General features: G+C 38.4%; 1 protein-coding gene across 1 annotated transcript in view; it reads right to left on the bottom strand.

Moving 5' to 3' along the window:
• LOC126177238 (nucleosomal histone kinase 1) overlaps positions 1 to 20615 on the bottom strand; it is a 236911-nt gene that overhangs the window by 119511 nt on the left and 96785 nt on the right. Inside the window, exon 4 of the mRNA XM_049924440.1 lies at positions 9629 to 9698. Coding sequence (XP_049780397.1) covers positions 9629 to 9698 — 70 coding nt within the window. The remainder of the gene's footprint in view (positions 1 to 9628; positions 9699 to 20615) is intronic.

The raw sequence follows: 20615 nt of genomic DNA, 5'->3' as shown, positions 1-20615 counted from the left end.
AACAGCCACATTCCTATGTCCAGAAGCAGGAGAATCTACTACTCAAACGCGACTCAACTGCGCATGCGCATGAGCCCGCTTGTACATGCTAAAACGAATCTGACTTCACCCTCAGCAGAGGAAATTTGTTGTTATGAAGCATTGCATAGTCTTCCTAAGGCCTTTGACACATTTTGCTGTTGGCAGACGCTTGCATGAGCACTGTGTGTCGTCGTCGTATATGGCGCATTTCCTTTTCAATTTATTTTCGTTTTTTTCTCTAGTTTATGTTTTATTGTTGAAGTATTATTCTGCAGTAGTATCCTTTCTTAGGTAATATCCTAAGTTAGAGTATCGGCTCTTACCAGCCAAAATTACAAAAATTTAACAGAAAACTAAAACAATGAAAAATACCCGGGTTTTTCCCGGTTTTCTCCCAGATGAAAAAATTCCCGGGTTTTTCCCGGATCTCCCAGGTCGTATACACCCTGATAAAGTACTTCTGCGAGCAATGTCCGTAAGTGATGCTAAGTAGCGAACCTTCAAATCTCTTTTCAAAGGATCCTACAACAATAAACAGAATTTTGTAGAGCTTTACCCTACGAAGATAAGGATGTAGTCATTCTGAAAGTTAGTAAGAGACAAGCAATGTTGGAATGCTCATTGCAATGCAAGACAGCGCCCTGTTCCGTTTCAGGAGAAGAAATTTGCAATCTGTGTTGTACTACTAAATAATTTATTAAAACATGTCACAGTCCCAAAAGGGTTTTCTATATTCCTTTGTGGAATAAATGTATACATTGCATTGTTTGGCTCCTGGTAAAAAAATAAAAAAAATCATGGTTATATTCTGGCATAATGTTTAGTAATACTTAGTTCCTTATTCCAATAACTGAAAGTCAGTTTTATCATACATGCATGACCTGAGTAATTCAAAATAATGTGACAGGAGGGTTATTCAAACACAAAAATATATGTGCTGTTCATGCAGTTTATGGAGCCACCCAACAATGTAAAGCTAGAAAGCTAAAATACTAAGAATCTGGGTATTTTGGAAGCTTGGAAAAGAAAGAGCACACAAAGCTATTATAGTATTGTGAAGCCATATAGCATGAATTCATAGCACACTGTGTTTCTCAACAATGAGTTCAGTTTTACGGCTTGTGTTGTACAGATTCTTTTAGTGTCATGATTCACAAGCAACCCATGAGTGTGTTTTTTATGAGGCATAAGGAACATGGTAGTAGAGGGGGAAGATGCTGCAGGCAACATATTGAACCCTCCCCCTGCTATAGAAGATGAGGGAAAGTGATGGAAATGACTTCCTGTAAAATATATCCTAAAGCAGTACATAAACCTGGGTCTTTGAAATTAGTAAAGAAAACTTGCATTTTGGATATACCGTAAATGGCTAGGTGAACAGCAGTCAAGGTATTACTACAGACAATGAAAAGACTCTTTGATGTGTATGTTTATAAGGTTCATAGCATAAAGGTATGTAATTTGAAGATTACTTTTGTAAATCAAGAAAAGGTCACAGGTTACAAGTGAAATAAAAGTAATTTTTTTTACTATAATGTATGAAAGGTTTATAAGGAGTTTGTTGAGTAGATCTGTTGCATCATAGGTAAAGGTAGGCAACAGCTCTTCAGATACCACAACTGTATACAAAATGTTTCTCTACAGCAGGAGTGCTCAACCTTTTTAGGCTTGATATCTACTACATACCATTTAGTCTATTTAGAAATCTACCGACTTAAAAATTTGTAAAGGTTTAATCACAAAACAACACTATAACCGAAATAAACCATTACACAAAATACATAAAAGGTAATTTTCTTTAAATCAAAAGTTGTAGGCCTACTACTCTACTGATACTGGACCAAACAAATCTGTGTAATGAGCAAGACTGTGTTGAATTGTTCATTAAAAGCCTTGCAGTTTGCAAAATCTGTCTAAATTCCAATCAAATTGAGTGCTTTGACACCCTTCATGATTTCCTAGTAGAAATTCATCTTACTTTGGATGAAAACGTCAAGAATAAAATAAGCAATATTTGAAGGTATTTGGAAAGATTTTGAAGACTATTTCCCTGCTCTATCTAGTATAGTAATAACAACTGGATTGACAATTTCTTGGAAAAGACAATAATTTTGGAATCCACATGAAGTGTAAATGAAATGAGCAGGTACTAGAAACTTCCAGTGACTATGTTACAGAAAATACATCTTTGTCACTGACAAGTTTCTGGTTAAGCTTAAAGACAAGAGTTTCCAATGCTATCTAATAAAGTGGTACCAAGTTCATTACCTGCCTCATCTACATATCTGTGTAAAAGGCTTTTCCTTCTTACATGTGTATAAAAAATAAATCCAGTACCTAACTTCACAGCAAAAGTAATTTGAAAACGACCTTCTGTGGTTCGTTTCAAAGTTATGTCACACATAAAGCAGGTGGATCCTCCTCAACAAATTTCGAGGAAGCATTGAGCCAGTTAATTTCATAATGAAAACTTTTAGATTAACAGAGAAGTGTAAACTACTTTAATATCGAATGCTAGACCTACCAACTGTCTAAAGATTTTACCTGCCCTATTGATTCATTACCGGTGAAATGTGAAACATTATAAAACTGTCAGGGGTATTAAGCCATTTGCACTGAATTCAATTACTTCCACATTACAGCACATACCTTTTTGTGTTACATCCATTATTTTAGATTACGTTTTTTTTTCTTTGTGGAGGATCAAGAACACCCTGTTTCTAGCGTATCAAACCTTCACGATTCTCAAAGGAGTGCAGATGATTCAAAAAGCAATTCTGCACGTGTATGGCAAGCTCATTCCTGCCTTCCCATTGCTGTCTGTTTCCTTGCTGTGCTGAGCCCTGTTGACACCTGGGCTTGGCGGCACCCACCATACAGGCAACAGGATGGATCGGTCGGCCACAGTTGGGTTGGGGTGGGTAAATATGGTGCAGTGTGCGTCTCTAGTCGTGACTACAGCCATTATGAAATACATGAAATGTATTGGCAGTTGCGAATACGAACAACCATCAGGGAAAAACAATAATGAAAATTTGTGTTGGACCAGGACTCTCACCCAGATTTTTCACTTTACGCAAGCTGTCACCTTAACCACTTTAGCTATCCATGCGCGACTCATGGCCAGGCCCAAACTGCCACACGTTACATTTTTTGTGTCACAACCTGTACTCATACACAGAGTACTTCATTTCTGTACAGGGGAGGGCATTGTAATTGAAAGTCGCTACCTGGTGTTGGCGGATAAATATGATATTGCAGTGCCTGCGCTGCTACGAATAATGCTGCAATGTTCCTTCAGAAATTTGTGCATGCATCTGAAAGATCCGACTCATACCGCCGTGGCAATAGACCGGTCGATTGCGACCAACGGGTTGAGAACCCTTGCTCCAGAGCGCATTTCATCTGACATACATACATGTTGGTTCACAAAGAGTAAAAGGTCAATTTAATATCATCATAATTGCATATTGGGACTTGATTAGTCTATTAGAGGAGAACAGGGACATCTTACTTTTCGTTGGCGAAGTGTCAGGGAAACATTAATGGTGTGTTACACATAAAGGAGTGTTTGTTGTAAAATTGCAAAACAAGTAGCAAAGTACTCTAAATATGACTCAGTATTAACAGCTGTAGGTACAAATTATCTTTAAAAAATACCAACGATATCAAGTAAATAGTAAAATCAGAGTTGCCACAAGTTTCCCCAAATGAAATTCCCTGATATTTCCCATTCTGTACTTTTAAACATGTTATTAACTGTTTTTTATAGCTGCACTAAACTTTGTGCTATGTATTTAAAATTTTCTGGCAACATCATTGTCTGAATTTACTCACGTACAACTCAACCAAATGACCACATGACGTGATCGCACAATGACTAAAAATGCAACGGAATCCACAGCTTGATTCACTTCGAAAGATTCTTTCGTGGTTTTGAAAGGTACTTTTGTTTTAGGTGCTGCAGCTGTCTTGCTATTTTTTTGTGCCACTATGGCTTATATGTCGGCATAAGGTGCTAACAAAGTACTAAGACAAAATTTGAAAGATGCTATTGTGCACTGACAAAAATTCTTTCTAATCAGTTTGAAAACTTACTATCACACAGCCATTCAGCACGACATTTCTGGGCATACTGTGCCTTTACTTTAGCCATGTTTAGCACTAAAGTATATCCAGTGATGTAAAAAACACCACATTAACACCAGCACTGTAGGTATATTCAATGCATGCCGCTGCAGATTTATTCATACTAGAACATGTAACAATACAGGAACGAGAACAGAATACTGTGTATTATAAATGTTTAGGTGAAATTCAAGAGCTAGTAGACATTAATAAATTACATAGTGCTATTTTCTGCAAGTTGAATGGATCAAGTGATTTTTAAAAGTAATTTTACCGTAAAACCACCCTAATATGTTTTAAGATCTACCATAATTCCAACTAGCCATTACACAGGTACTCAAAACCACCAGATTTAGTGGGAAAACCCTAACTTGGTAGCACTGGTACAGTGACAACCATCAAACGCAAATCCAAACAGAGTACAAAACTGAGCAATATGAATATACATTCTAAAAAATGCACAGGAAAGAGGAAAAAGCAGAGCCTATAACATGTCGCGCACGGCTTCCTGATTTCTATCAACTCTGAGGACAGCAATTAAAAAGACTAATAAGCAAAGGACCTTCCACAATTGCCCAAAAACTGAAATGGGTTTTCAAAACAAGTGTCATATCCGATGATCATTAGCTAAAAATCTGGAGAAATAATGGAATAATCTTGAGGCAGGAGAAAAAGCTGAAAATCAGGAGTATGCCACTTAAACCAGGAGAATTGGAAGGTATGTGCTAGCACGGCAAGAACAGTGGTTTTCAATAGATGGATATGTCTGCTTTCAGAACGCATGCTCATTGAAAAAGGAATTAATGAAATCAGCCCCCTCATCTAAAGAGGAGCACAAAGAACAGAAACATCTGGAAAGTAGGGTGACGAGGCGTACCTTGCAGATCTTCCCTCTTCACTGAAAAACCAGTGGAAAGCTTCCACAATGAATGCCAAAACTTGACATTAGAAAAGAATAGGTTACATCAAGCTATGCAAGAGTATGTCGAAAATGCCACAGTCTGTCAGTCACTTAAGTGTCACTCTATTATGCATAACTAAAAAGTCAGGGTAAAAAAATAATGCAGCCATTGAAGATAAAATCCCATTAAGGTCAGTGAGATGATGTGCAGCCTTTAAGAGTCTATGCATCACTTAACAGTTGTAGCACTTCACTTCATTTACCAAGGACTGACAAAAATGTGAATGTCCGCTGTCTTTTGATCGATGTGACTGCCTTGGAGTGCTTAGCTCCTTCCACATGGATGATTTTGGCCATCTCCCCCAAGGTTGCTGAGAGCAAAAGACTTGATTCATACTGTGCAATATGTCTGGAATTCTGACGACTTGTGGGCCTTGATGACCTCAAACCTCCAGTCGCTCAGCCATTCATCACTGAATTCCACCTTTCTTGGTTTCACCATGATGTACTACTAGAGCACTGCAGGAGTTGCCACATGATTGGGGATGCAAAGTTGTTTGTTGCCAACACTCCTGCAACAATCAAAGGCTGGTGCACCTTTGAAGGTGAGATGTCGCACAAAAAAAACCATTTTCCTGACGAGTCATGGATGTTTCCGTCGGATTCTTTGATACCTTCAACTCCTGCCTCTGTGTTTGTGGAGGCCCGACATTGAGACTGTACCAGCAGAATGCGAGAATGAAACATTCACAGCATCCCTCATGACTCAAACAGTCAGAGTTATTGAAACAAGGTTTCGGCAAATGATAGCATGGAAATATCTGAGTATTTTTCTACATAAGCATGTGGAATTGTTTTATGTACCGCATTATATGAGTAACTGTAGACTTATGTAATGGAATGATGTAATTTTTTTAAGTCTTCGATAGCTGCTGAAATGAGACTTAGTGTGGCTTTGCACCAAGATAAGTTAAGAAATTACACATTTGTTTTTATACCAAAAACGTGATTTTTCATAAGCTTCTGATCAGGATTCTATCAACTGCAAGTGCATTAGGATGTTAGCGAAGTGACACTGTGCAAACTCCACTTTATTTTGCCAAAAAAACTAAATTTTAACAAGGAAAGAAGAGAAATTAGCTGTTATTTGAAATTTGTCATTTCTGAGTGGGTGGTTTTCAAGAAACAGCAAGTTTTAGTTGCTACAAACATAATGAAGGGGCAGGACCAATGATGATATTGAAAAACATACAATTGTACCATGAAATACTTTATTTCTGAGAATTGACACCTGAACATTACACAAAAGAGGTTGTACAATGTAAGGTGTACAAAGAGATGGTTGAAAAAAAAATTCTTGACTGTAATCCAACTGCACACCACAGTGTTGTTAGTGTTAGTTATTATAAAGCAGCTATGGACAATATTGTCCACACTTGCTTTATTATAACTAAAAGTATTTTAAATCCATCTTTGCAGCTACAGTGCACAAAACAATAGAGCCAAACAAGGAAATATCTACTTTTTTTAAAAAAAAAAAAAAGAAAAAGAAAAAAAAGAAAAAAAAGGAAAAAAAGAAAAAAAGGGGGGGCACGTGGTGTTTCCTGATGTGAGCAAAAATTACTAAGATCAATATCTTTTGTAATAACCTGTTTTTAGATGGAAAAAGCAAGACAAATGGTATGTGTGTTTCATTAAGAACATTGATGTTATTTTATTTCAATAAAACAAAATACATTTATTGATAAAAACACACATTTCCTTGGAGTCATAAGACAGATTTAAAATACCTTCACTGATTTCAGAAATAACCTCAGAAAAAAGCAGGCCTCTTGAAAGAAGTGTGTAAGGCAGGAATAAGTTGTGTAAACCAACTCTATAGGTGACCACCAATAAATTGTTGGTTCTATTATGTTTGCTATTGTTGGTTATTACCTACTGTGCAGTCTATTATTTTATACGTATTGTGTGATTTTTCTTTCGAGAAATATGTAAGTACATAGCGTACAAATCACCAGCGACTGCTGAAATTTTCTTCTTCTTATCGCCCATACTTTTTAACATATAAACTACTTTAAGTGCCGAAATGTAGTTGAATAAATAAAATGTCTATTAAACTCCACACTATGCAGTGTACTAGCTGTGAGAAGGTCCTAATTCCTGAAATTTATTGCCCATGGCCTGTGGCCTGCCAAGGAGCACCACAGTCCTGGGTCCATGGATAAACCACAAAAATTCGCCGCACTATGTCACACACAAACAGACACGGCTGTGAGCAGATCAGTGAGACTAGATCCGATGTGCAGGCCGTGTACATTAGTGGGAAACGATGGGCTTCAGACTGGCAGGCCCAATCTGCTAGACACACCCACAGAAATGGGCTGTGGTTTTGGCCTGTCATGGAAATCCACTTGTGTGACCAGCTATGCACAAGTCATAGACATCATGTTGATGAAATGAGACGGGTGATCAATCCAGGCAACAGATAACTTGTGCGAATACTCTGAGAATCAATAACAATGAGGATAGGTAGCAGCTCTCCATAAATATGATCGTTGAGCCACAGACAGGCACACAGAAAAGACAATCACACTCTCACAATTAAATTTTCAGCCACAGCCTGTCAGAAAACGAGAGCACACACACATTTACACAATCACTCATGCACGCATGTCCGACGTCTGCGTCTATGGTCTATGAGAATCAGATCCACACAAACAACTCTTCACACCTCACTGCCTCTCATCGGTACTTGCTAGACTACAGGCAAGAAATGGTGGCAACATCGACTGCCTATCTCAGTAAACAAACCATTTCATCTACTGAGACAAAAATGAAATTTTTCCAGTGTTCTTTTCACATTTCCCTTAGATGTTTGAAATTTCCTGATATTCCCTGAATTCCAGAACTTGTGGCAACCCTGAAGCTACTAACTGCGGATAAACGTCAGATCTCTGCTACACTGGAGAAGGCAGCAGTTTTTTTTTTCTCCCCCAAAACGCTTTCTTTCTGATTTAGTTTATTAATTTTAAATAGCATAAGTATGCGTAGTATTAAGCAGTATAATGATAGTTTATGGTTAATATTGTACACAAATTAAGTTTATATGATTTCTAAGTGTAAATCTATCATCTGTAGTTGATTTTTCAGGCCAAAATCTCTTTTCTTATACCATCTATTACGAATCATTCATTTATTTCGCACACATGTATCTAGTAATAACTCACCTTCCTCATTTCTGTGATCTTCTCCATGGCTTACTATGAATGCTTCATATCCTCTTTCATCATTCCAAACACTAGCATTAAAGTCTCCTACATAATCACAATCATGTTAGATGTAACAGCACCTTCCAGAATACTGATAACATCACTTATGATGTGGAATATATTTTATGAGGGGGTTACCTCCTGATGCAGAGAGGTTTAGAGTAGCAGGATGCGCCTAGAGATATGGAAAGCACCTATGGCACACTTGCACAAGTTCAAACAAAATAAATAGATAAAATATGGGGTTTAGATAGATAATTATTTTGATTTTAATATAAGTTAACTGCTTTTAAGTACACGAGGACTTTAAAAAGTAAATTACACACATTGTTTCACGTTAATACCATAACATAATGTGAGTGATGCATTGTCAGAGGAGGGCACATGTTCTGGGTTTCCTGCAGACATAGTTTTGTAAGTATAGTTAACAGGTGCATCATAATATGTGAGTAAAATGGTGGGACAACTGGACATGTACTCTGAAACTGAAGTAAACAGGACAGTGTGGTTATTGTGGGTGAAACATCCAAGTTGCAAACAGATTCCCTATGAAATTCTAGCAGTATATGGATCAAATGCTATGTCGTGTCTAGCTGCAGTGAAATGACCAAGACTGCACAGATGTAAATGATGCCGATCAGGTGAGAAAGGCCATCAACACTGACTACTGACAATGTCCAGGAAATCGAGGAACTAATTCCCAGCAATCACACATCTTCCAATGATGAGGACCTTCATACAGCACTTCCTGAATGTATCCGTAACCAAGCAGCAGATTTCTATTGTTGAGGAACTGAATGATTGGTAGAACATTCCAATCGTCGTTTACATATAGTTGGTGACTTGAAAAATAGTGTTGTGTATCAGAGTCACTTAGAAGCATACTGTAGCATTCAATCAAAGTTATTTGGCATGCCATAATAATTTGTAACTTGTTTTTTGAAGTCTCCTTCAATTAAACATACCATTACGATCCATACCTCAGGAATGAGCATGGTCAAACCACTTTCATTCGTGTTAATAAGGTAAGTTAAAAATTTATGCAGCAGCTATTTTCTCGGGAATGATTCAACTGTATGAAATTTCAAATAAAAATAAACAAGAAAATCTGATCCATTGATCATAATAGTGCAACTATTTACTTACACAAACAGATTGATTGATCAAAAAATTAATCACAAGTATTTAAAAAAACAGCTGATAAACTGTGTTAAAAAGGAAAATACCAATAGCAGTTAACAGGCAAATTGTTGAGAGATCCCACAACAAAATGAAACACTGTTTACCTGTGCTCAATAATTCAACTTACTGTCTTTGGGCTTAGCCACTTTCATGTAGAAATGCATTTCAACAAACAAGGGACCATTTTCATGTGGTTCCTGCAACAGAAATTACAAAGATACAGTTTTACAGAAGTCTTTAATAGTAATAGCAGAAAAAGTGTAATCTTAATGTAATCTCTTCTTGTGACAATGAAAATTATATCAACAGATTCATAGTTATGTTTTACAAAAACAATTTTTTTCCAAGGCAGAAAAATTAAGGATCAGTTACTGTGTTTGTGGAATATGGGAATCATGACAGAACTGATAACACTAGGAAATTAACACCATGTCTTAAGGTCTGCTGGATTACTTTATTTGTTGTTTTCTTGTACTGAAAACGGGACTGTATTGACAAATCTTCGCAATGATCCCTCATAACAATCCAAAGCAACAAATTTTCTACTGGAGATGATGTAGCCTATTGCACCTAAAAGATAAGCCAAGAGAAAATACAAGAATCATTTCTTTTTTGTAAAATAGAGGATGCCTCATGAAAGACGCCTGGGAGGTGTCCGCAGGTCGCGTGTCATGGCCACCAGTTGCTGCCACAGCCACAGCAGCAACCGCAACCGCAACCCCCCCCCCCCTCCCCCCCCAACCTCAACCTTTGTTAGTCATTCTCCTCTCTCATACAGCCCTTTCTTTGTTCCCATTCCAGCAAAACACAGCCCTCATTCCTCCATCGCATCCAGTCTTTTTACTTCTCTCCTCTTCCACTATCCCCTCCCCTCCCCTCCCCTCCCCTCCCCCCTCTCCATCTAACCTCATGACTGCACATAGCTGCCCTGCCGTCTTTCCACCTCATCCCTGCGTGCTCCCCAACAGAACGTCACTGTCCGCTAGCCCTACCATACTATCCCTCCCTCTCCCCATCATAGCTGCCTCCTTACCCCCACCCAGTCACTACTCCCATCATGCACTGGTGCTGCTGCTCGCAGTGTAGCCTCCATTGCCTGAAAAGGTGTGTGTGTGTGTGTGTGTGTGTGTGTGTGTGTGTGTGTGTGTGTGTGTGTGTGTGTGTGTGTGATCTAATTTTGATGGTGGCCTTACTGACCAAAAGCTATATCTGTGACAGTCTTTTTGTTGTGCCTATCTGCAACTCAGCATCTCCACTATATGGCGAGCAGAAACTTTCCCTTTCACAATATTACTAATTAAAATATCCAAACATTCATTATTAATCTCACAACTGATTTGTTTTATGTTTTAAATTGACATGTTACATTAATTTTAATTAATTAATTTACTTTTTCAGTTTACCATTTCAAATATGTGTATTTTGTTAACTGAAAATAATAACTAACTCATTATCATGATACAAAATGATTATAGTAATGATAATCTGTAAATAAGTGCTTAAAACATGACATTTTCTTATGTCCTTCACATAAAATAAACAAAATTTCATCTCATAATATACACGACAGAGAACACAATATAAAACAAAATTCAGCAGTATTTCAAATTGTGACGGGTGACCCTCTAAACACTCTAATTTGTATGAGGCATATTTCAGTACATTGGTAAGCATTGGCGATAAGAATTGATTATGTGCTAGTCACTGCAGTTTGTGATTAAACTGTTTCTCAACTGGAGATTGACACCATCACAACTCAACAGAACTAGATCTAAAAATCTCTCAAAGTTGTTTCAACATCAGAATTGTTACATTCCACCCTGGGTTTTCCATTGATTGATATTTTAATTACGTATTTGAAAATGCTCCGACAGGACATTGTGTACAGCTTTCTTTCCAAAAATTGTATTTTTGAAACCAGCTTTATTACAAGTGGATGTATGTAGCTTTCTAGCTTTTTTAATTTATGTTTGGGGTATTTCACAAAATTTCAAGTTATTACAAAATTTGATTATACAGTTTTCAGGAACGTTAATTACAAATCAACTTTCATATGAGAAGCATTTTTATATAGCTAGGTTTTAAAGATATTCCTTCCAAATCTAATATGACAAATTATCTTTCAAACACACACACACACACACACACACACACACACACACACACACACACAGTTTTATCAAGATCATTTATCAACACTTAGAAATGTACTCTTCTAAGACAATAGCTGTGTCCACGGTCAGTAGTGTACAGATAGGCAATATGTGTCTGTGATGAAGCCTCTTACTGGCTAAAGCATGATTGACAAAACACACACAAAACCATCACATAAGTTTCACAATATGGATTCAACATATGGGGGGTGGGAAAGACTCTGCCACACCCGCTGTACTCACCAGCACTCACACTGAATGATTATCACATGTCTGGACAACTCAAAGGGGCTATGGGAGGAAAGAAATTTTATTCCAATGAAAAGGTGCAACATAGGGTGTGAAAATGGCACTGCATGTGAACAAAGTAACCCCCGCAAGTGGAAGCCATGCACATCCTATGTGCTGGAGGACGTGTGTTGAAAGAAAGGGAGACTGTGTCAAGAAACGACAGACTTGTGTCACACTTTTGTTAAATACAAATTTAAAAATATACTTCAGGTTTTCATTTGATACCAGTCTCACAGCTATAGCAGATGTATGCAGAATGTTTGATGGAGCCACCCGTGTGCTGTCTGTGAGCTTGCACATATTATTATTATTATTATTATTATTATTATTATTATTATTATTTCAGCTGCACACTGAGCTTCACGTTCTCGCAATGATCTTTGAAAGTAAGTGTGTGGTCAAGCTTTACTTGGAGGTATGTAGGAATGTCCCAGCATTGTAATTGCTTTCCCCACCAAGTTATAAACAGTTTCTCCCTAGTTTGTCTATTTCTCAAACACACACACACACACACACACACACACACACACACACACACACACACACACACGTGTGTGTGTGTGTGTGTGTGTGTGTGTGTGTGTGTGTGTGTGTGTGTGTACGTTTTGAATGGGTTAGACTTTAGGTGCTAATTGTGATAGTATTCTCCCAGATCTTCAATGGCTGTAGTCAGTTTCGTTTCTACCTCCTCAAGAGTTCTTCCTTGGGCTGCAACTGCTGTGTCATTAGCATAAATGAAAGCTCTTATATCTGTTCTGACAGGTTGGCACCAGAGCAGAAATTTTACAGCAGCGATGACAGCACGGTGCCTTGAGGAAGACCATCGTTCTTGATTCTCCATTGGCTCTCCCCCCACATTGAAGTATAAAACCGACTCTCACAGATAAAATGTAAAACTAAAGCTGCTGTGGAGGCATTGTCGCCCAACACCGAAGGTAGGGTGAATTAACTGGCAATTTGGAAATCGTTCTTGGGAGAAGCTAATAGTCGACTGCATCATAAATTATTGAAGTTACTTTTCCCTGGCTGAGAAAGCTGGACATGACAAGTGATCTTCAAGAAGTGCATGAGCTGTGTCATGACAGCTGAACATTCCATAGGCCACCATTCAAAAAAAGCTGCGAACAACTCTCCTACAATCACTAGTGCAGTCCCATGCTGTTATGGATGCAAGTGGTCTCCACAATGAGCAATTTTTGTAACCTGGAATGTAAAAATGGTATGTAATTAACAAATGCTACCCTCTTATGTGGAAATTAAAATGTGTATCTCTCAATGGTCTATGCTGTTCCCCATGCACTTACAAATGATTCCACAAAGTTTCATTGTCCTACAATCACTTGCTTTTTGTGCCCCTCTCAAGTTTTGCAGATTTAATTACAATCATCCCAAATGTAGCTCTACTGCCCCTACGGATATGTTTCTATGATATAGTTTTCACTAGCTGACAAACTGATCATATTTACCTGGGACAGGTTCCACATCTTTCATTTCCCTACACAGGTCTTCTACAAAAACAGTCCACCATGCTCTCAAAATTAAATCATCTTTTGAATGGAACTCTCTTTGCTACCACAGCTGCTTTCACAACGCTTAAGGTGATAACACATGTAACAAGGAAATTTGCAGGAGCCAAAGTTGAAACCATCATCTGAAAGTGTCAGATTGGTGTATTAAGATTTGGATAAAGAAACGAGAGCTGCGAAATTTTCCATAAATAACAAGCTTATTTTAAGACCCTCTACAGTCAGCACGGTGCCACTGCCTCGCAATGTTGGAGAGGGATACTCTATACACTAATTTATGTGCTTTACACTTTTGTAAGATTTCATGTAATAGAATTTTACCACATAAGTTACAAAAATATTATTTTATTGAAGAGGATTGTTTCAGAAAAGTGAAGCATTGTCATGAAATGGCTGTATAACGTTGACCCTCCAGCATCAGAATTCCTAAAAATACACTGACAACGATATTCTTCTTGTATTGCTACTTCCACCATGGTTAAGTCAGGTTATCAAGCAGTGAACAGCACCTCCTAGACTTGCATTGGCAGCAATGTAAAAAGCCTTTTCTAATAGTCATTCTAGGTTCTTTCTCACACTATAAATGATAGTAATGGTATTATTTGAGCATACCACCCTTACTTGCTTTCAGAAGTGCTATTAAAATTGTTTCCCTCTATGAAATGGAGGACTAATCATCAATTCTATTTCAACTAAATGCTGGAAGGGAGTTTCTTTGAATTTAGAGTTCATATGTAGAGGCACACCATACTCAATGATATCTAGTCTAGGCTAAGCACTGAACAGAGACAGATTTGAGTTCCCACACTGTGAATGGAAGGTTTTATGTTCGTTATTTGAGGAAAAACAAAACAACTAATTGCCTGACACAAACCACAAACTACACAGGGACTTTGACCAGCTTAAAATTCTAATGACAGTCAGCCACTTTATAGGGTACACTTTCTGGTGCAGAAATGAAGATGGTTTATTAATACACCCATTAGAGGTTATACTTCTCTTCTGCTAGTTATCTCCTCCGCCCTGAACCACATACTTAACAAATATTTTTCATACAAATTATTCACGATAGAGATTAATTACAACAGTTAAGAAATTCATGTACTTATCGCTTCTTAGCTTTCCTGGCCTTTAGCCCTGCACGTGATTTTCTGCATGTGAACTGAGTTAATTTTTTGCACCAGCTTTCAGCTGTTCCTTGGTGCATACTGACAGTCATTGCATTATCAAAGAAGTCTGTCCTCTTAAATGACAGAAAGTTTTTCAGTTAACACACATCACAGCATCCATTTTTATGCTAGATTAATCCAGATAAATAAGTAGTCACCATACCAAGTGTTTAAAATTCTTATTGAGCCGTTTTCTGAAGGACTGGAGACTATATAGATGAGGGATGGATGGACAGCAACACTGTAGGGGCTTAAATATATTTTCTGAATACACGTGAAACTAAGAAAGAGTGCCATTATCCTTAGAGGTCCGGGGTTTGACTATCAAGATGCTTATGAGGTGGAAACAGAAAGCAACAGGGCTTGAAAGATACCTGTTTATAAGGTGAAGGATGCTGAGGACATAAACAGGAGTGCTAATTTTTAAAATCGCAGCTACTGGCTTCCAGGCAAACAGCAAGGTGCGAGAGGTATGGAACATGTGATGGATTTCTCTGTTAGCCAAATACGTCACATATAGATGCAGGGAACGAACGGAAGGGGTGCAACGGAAGGGGTGCAACGGAAGGGGTGAGAACATCAACTTAAAAGTCTTGGATATTTAATATCACACGATCAAGTAAAGCTACATTTATTGCAAAGCTACCAAACTGAGTGTGCATTGAGACTAGTCCATCATCACTTAAAAACTTCTTCATATATTAAAAACTATACAAGTTACAGCGATATTAAAACATGTCATTTAAACCAATGAAATGAATGAATGAATGAATGAAATTAGTCCGTGTTGTCCTTCGTTGTTGTGGTCTTCAGGCCTGAGACTGGTTTGATGCAGCTCTCCATGCTACTCTATCCTGTGCAAGCTGCTTCTCCAAGTACCTACTGCAACCTACATCCTTCTGAATCTGCTTAGTGTATTCATCTCTTGGTCTCCCCCTACGATTTTTACCCTCCACGCTGCCCTCCAATACTAAATTGGTGATCCCTTGATGCCTCAGAACATGTCCTACCAACTGATCCCTTCTCCTGGTCAAGTTGTGCCACAAACTTCTCTTCTCCCCAATCCTATTCAATACTTCCTGATTAGTTATGTGATCTACCCATCTAATCTTCAGCATTCTTCTGTAGCACCACATTTCGAAAGCTTCTATTCTCTTCTTGTCCAAACTATTTACCGTCCATGTTTCACTTCCATACATGGCTACACTCCATACAAATACTTTCAGAAATGACTTCCTGACACTTAAATCTATACTCAATGCTAACAAATTTCTCTTCTTCAGAAACGCTTTCCTTGCCATTGCCAGTCTACATTTTATATCCTCTCTACTTCGACCATCATCAGTTATTTTGCTCCCCAAATAGCAAAACTCCTTTACTACTTTAAGTGTCTCATTTCCTAATCTAATACCCTCAACATCACCCGACTTAAATCGACTACATTCCATAGAGGGCAAAGACCTCTTACAAGTAGTGGTAGCTGCTTTTAAAGACTCACATGGTGAGCTATTCCGCGTAAGAGGGTACTGCACTTAATGCATACTACATATTGAATTACACTCTATCACTTAGTTGTAGTTCTAGTACTTTTCACTCCTTTCTGTTTCTGGCTACGCTGGTCCACTGTCTTCGTGCTTGTTTTCTGAGTAAGTCCACCCATTTTCATCGTGGTCTTCCTGGGAGTCTCTTGCTGATGTAGGGGTCCCATGTGGTAGCTCCTCCAGTCCATGTGTTGTCTTGCAGCCTCGCCACATGGCCGACCAATTTCCATTTGGTCTTCATAGCCTGTTGTGCTTTGTCTATTGTTAGTGACATCTTGTGTATCAAGGTGTTGGATATTCTGTCTTTCAGAGAGATGTTAAGGATCTTCCTCTGCATTTTCCTTTGGCATACCTGTAGAGTGTTTCTCCCTTTGGCTTTGAGAATGCGTCTGACATCCATACAATAACACGGGAAAAATGCAGCTTTCAAGAGACCATTTTGAGGCTCCTATTCAGGGTTCTGTCTAGCTATATAAAGGCTTTCCAAGCTAGGGAAACTCTGTTTTATTTCTTTTTCCATTTTGTTGTTAAAGGAAATTATTTGGCCTAGGTATATGTATTGTGATGCATACATTAATTCCATTCCTTCAAGATATATTGGGGCTTCTAATCCACTTGTCATTACTTGCATTTTAGATTTGTTCATTGTGACTCCTGCCATCTTGCTTTGTGTGTAAAGCTCCTGGAGAATTGATTGCAGTTCCCTTGCAGTTTTGGGGAATAGGAATATGTCGTCAGCGAACCTCAAATTTGTTAGTCTCTTGCCGTTGAGACATATTCCGTCTTTCTTATTCCATTTTAGTTTCTTGAATATATCCTCCAGTAAGCAGGTAAATAGTTTTGGGGAGATGGGATCCTCTTGTCTAACTCCTCTTTCCATGTGAAAAGGTTGGCCTGTTTTTTCGGTTTTAACTCAAACGAAGCTGTTGTTTTGAATGTTTCTTAGTAATTGCATGTATTTTGCTCCCACTCCTTGATTTTTTAATGCTTGAAGTATGTTTGGGTCTTCGATGATATCAAATGCTTTGCTGTAATCAACAAAAGCAAGGTACATTTTGAGGTGGCAATCTTCCAATTTTTCTACTTTCAATCTTCCAATTTTTCTACTCTCTGATTAATGGTTTGAATATGATCCACTGCGCTAAATCCTTTGCAGAATCCTACTTGTTCTAAGTGTTGGTTCTCGTCTAGCGTGTTTGTTATTCGCCTTATTAGATTTTCATGAACAGTTTATATGGGTTAGACATCAGGCTTATGGGTCTATAATTGTTCATGTCATCTTTCGTATCTTTTTTGTGCAACAGTACAATCGTACTCGTTTTCCACTGGTCAGGAACGTCTTTGGTTTGTATGATTTTGTTGAACATTTCTGCAATTATTGGTGTTAGGAGATATTGGGCTTCTTTTTCGAGCTCATTGTATATGTTGTCATCTCCAGTTGACTTTCCATTTTTCAATTCAGTGATGGTTGTTCTAACCTCACTGTGTATTATATCAGGTATGATTTCAGTGGTGTTTGGGTCTGGATTGACAGGGTCGCAGTCTGTGGCTTTGTTTGATAGAGAACTGATGTATATTGCTTTGTAGAATTCCGTTGCTGATTTGCTTATATCCTCTCTCGTGTTTAGATGTTCTTCCATCTGATTCTTCGTTCCTAGTATCAGCGCACACTCCGCTGCAGAGCGAAAATCTCATTCTGGAAACATCCCCCAGGCTGTGGCTAAGCCATGTCTCCGCAATATCCTTTCTTTCAGGAGTGCTAGTTCTGCAAGGTTCGCAGGAGAGCTTCTGTGAAGTTTGGAAGGTAGGAGACGAGATACTGGCAGAAGTAAAGCTGTGAGTACCGGGCGTGAGTCGTGCTTCGGTAGCTCAGATGGTAGAGCACTTGCCCGCGAAAGGCAAATCCCGAGTTCGAGTCTCGGTCGGGCACACAGTTTTAATCTGCCAGGAAGTTTCATATCAGCGCACACTCCACTGCAGAGTGAAAATCTCATTCTGGCCACTTACTTTCCATGTTAGAGCTCATTTTATTACTTCTCTTCAAAGCACATTAATCATGGAATGGAAACACACAGCAACAGAATGTACCAGCATGACTTCAAACACTTTGTGACAGGAAACGTTCAAAATGTCCTTCAGCGAGGATACATGCATCCACCCTCCGTCGCATGGAATCCCTGATGCGCTGATGCAGCCCTGGAGAATGGCGTATTGTATCACAGCCGTCCACAATACGAGCTCGATGAGTCTCTACATTTGGTGCCGGGGTTACGTAGACAAGAGCTTTCAAATGTCCCCATAAATGAAAGTCAAGAGGGTTGAGATTAGGAGAGTGTGGAGGCCATGGAATTGGTCCGCCTCTATCAATCCATCGGTCACCGAATCTGTTGTTGAGAAGCGTACGAACACTTCAACTGAAATGTGCAGGAGCTCCATCGTGCATGAACCACGTGTTGTGTTGCACTTGCAAAGGCACATGTTCTGGCAGCACAGGTAGAGTATCCCGTATGAAATCATGGCGGTGAATTGAGCAAGTACAGAACATACTGATGAAACTAAAATGAGCTCTAACATGGAAATTAAGTGTTTCCGGACACATGTCCACATAACATCTTTTCTTTATTTGTGTGTGAGGAAAGTTTCCTGAAAGACGAAGATGATGGAGACTCATTCCATCGAAACGTTGCTACAAGACGACGACGCTAGTCTGCTGACAACCCGTGATGACTTCATATATGAAATTCACCGAGAAAGATATAACTTAAACACCTGTTTTGCATTCACATCGGGAAAGATAAGACAACATTTCCATGTAATGCCCTTAAGTACCTGAGCATGGCAGCCTGATAGTAATTTTCTAGTATTTTATGTCAAATGCCATTGGCTATTCGATATCTTGGAGCCAAACTGGCTACTTCCCATTGCCTCACTACAGCCTTTATCACTGATATTTCAAGTTTGGCTGATAAAAACTTCTGCTGCATTCCAACGTCCAACTCACATTCACAAATCAGCACATTGTTCTTGCAACTGCCTGTGTTGGTCACTAGCGAAATGGTAAACACTGCTCTGAACATCCCAGTTTATGGTTGCCCTACTACCTTCAGTGGCCTGTCCGCTCAAAGGGGCAGGGCTGTCATTTCTGACCAGTTCCATATGGTACTATTTTGCCTTTACTGGCTTAACTTCCATATATTAACCTAAACTGTGATTCATTGAGAAACTTCCTGGGTCACATTAATTGCATATCAGAAACATCAAGAATTCCTATAGGTGTTTCTCTTTAACTCCCTTTGGCATGTTGGTGTTTCCGTAATTTATGACATCGTTCAGTGTATAACATAGTATCTGAAAGCTGCAGAAAATCTCAGGATGGAAGGGCTGAATCAGTGGGAATCAGTAATTATGCCTCTCTGGTTTATACTCAGCTTTATCTTACGATTAACCATAAATTCTGCAATATGTAACATTTCTACTGTGCTTCACAGGACAACATGTAGACTATATAATATTACTAGTCTACAAGGTCACTAATTTTTTTTTAAGAAAACAAGGAAACTGATTATCTACACCTGTAATAATCTACACTGTGAACTGGTTTTCAGTTTAGTAAGTCATTCTTTCAAATTGTGTTTCGTCATTTATAACTTGTCAGAGTAAAATAAAATTTTGGCATTACAAGCTACAACTGTTGGTTAACTGATGCCAAGATCCATTTGATATGAGATTTCAAGTCAGGTGTATTAATAAAAACAAGATGACCTCATATGGAAGCCGACAGGAGGCATATGTCTAAAGTCCACCATACAAATTCTTTTTATGTAAAATATCTTGTAATATGGGTCTACTGCTGCCATAAATTTTGTATATGATGTCACATTTGTGTTTAGCTGTTACCGTCTTCATTTCGGCATTGCATTTTTAACATCTCTGCCATTTTCAAGTATTTACACAGCATAACACAACATACTGGGAAAACATAACAGCAGATTGAGAGTACATACAATCAATTTTTGCAGTTTGTTAACAATTATATATTCACAAGATTTGACACTATATTATGTCATAGAAATAGGTTAAAAATAATGCTGTTGTAGGAATGTGTAAATTTTGATGGCAATATAGTCACTCATTGGTTGGAATATGGCAGATACAACAATGTAAAATTTAATGAAACAACATTTTGCAAAACTCAAGCAATGCTGCATGCTTCTTAGGGGACCAGACGGAATGCGTAACATGCTCTCATTCTTAGCTAACACAGTATTGTAATTTAAAACAAGAGTGATGAAAATTCCTAACTTAAACACAGGGTAATTTTTCTGCACGAGATGTGTATTGCAAAAGTGTATTTCTGGGGTTCATAGTTAAATACTGAAGCCACTGAAGGTATTACTTACAGTCAGTTGTCTGGTAATCTCTGAACTCCTTCCA

Source organism: Schistocerca cancellata, chromosome 1 (genome assembly GCF_023864275.1).
Source record: "Schistocerca cancellata isolate TAMUIC-IGC-003103 chromosome 1, iqSchCanc2.1, whole genome shotgun sequence".
Lineage (NCBI taxonomy): Eukaryota > Metazoa > Arthropoda > Insecta > Orthoptera > Acrididae > Schistocerca > Schistocerca cancellata.
This window is presented reverse-complemented; position numbering and strand designations above follow the sequence as displayed.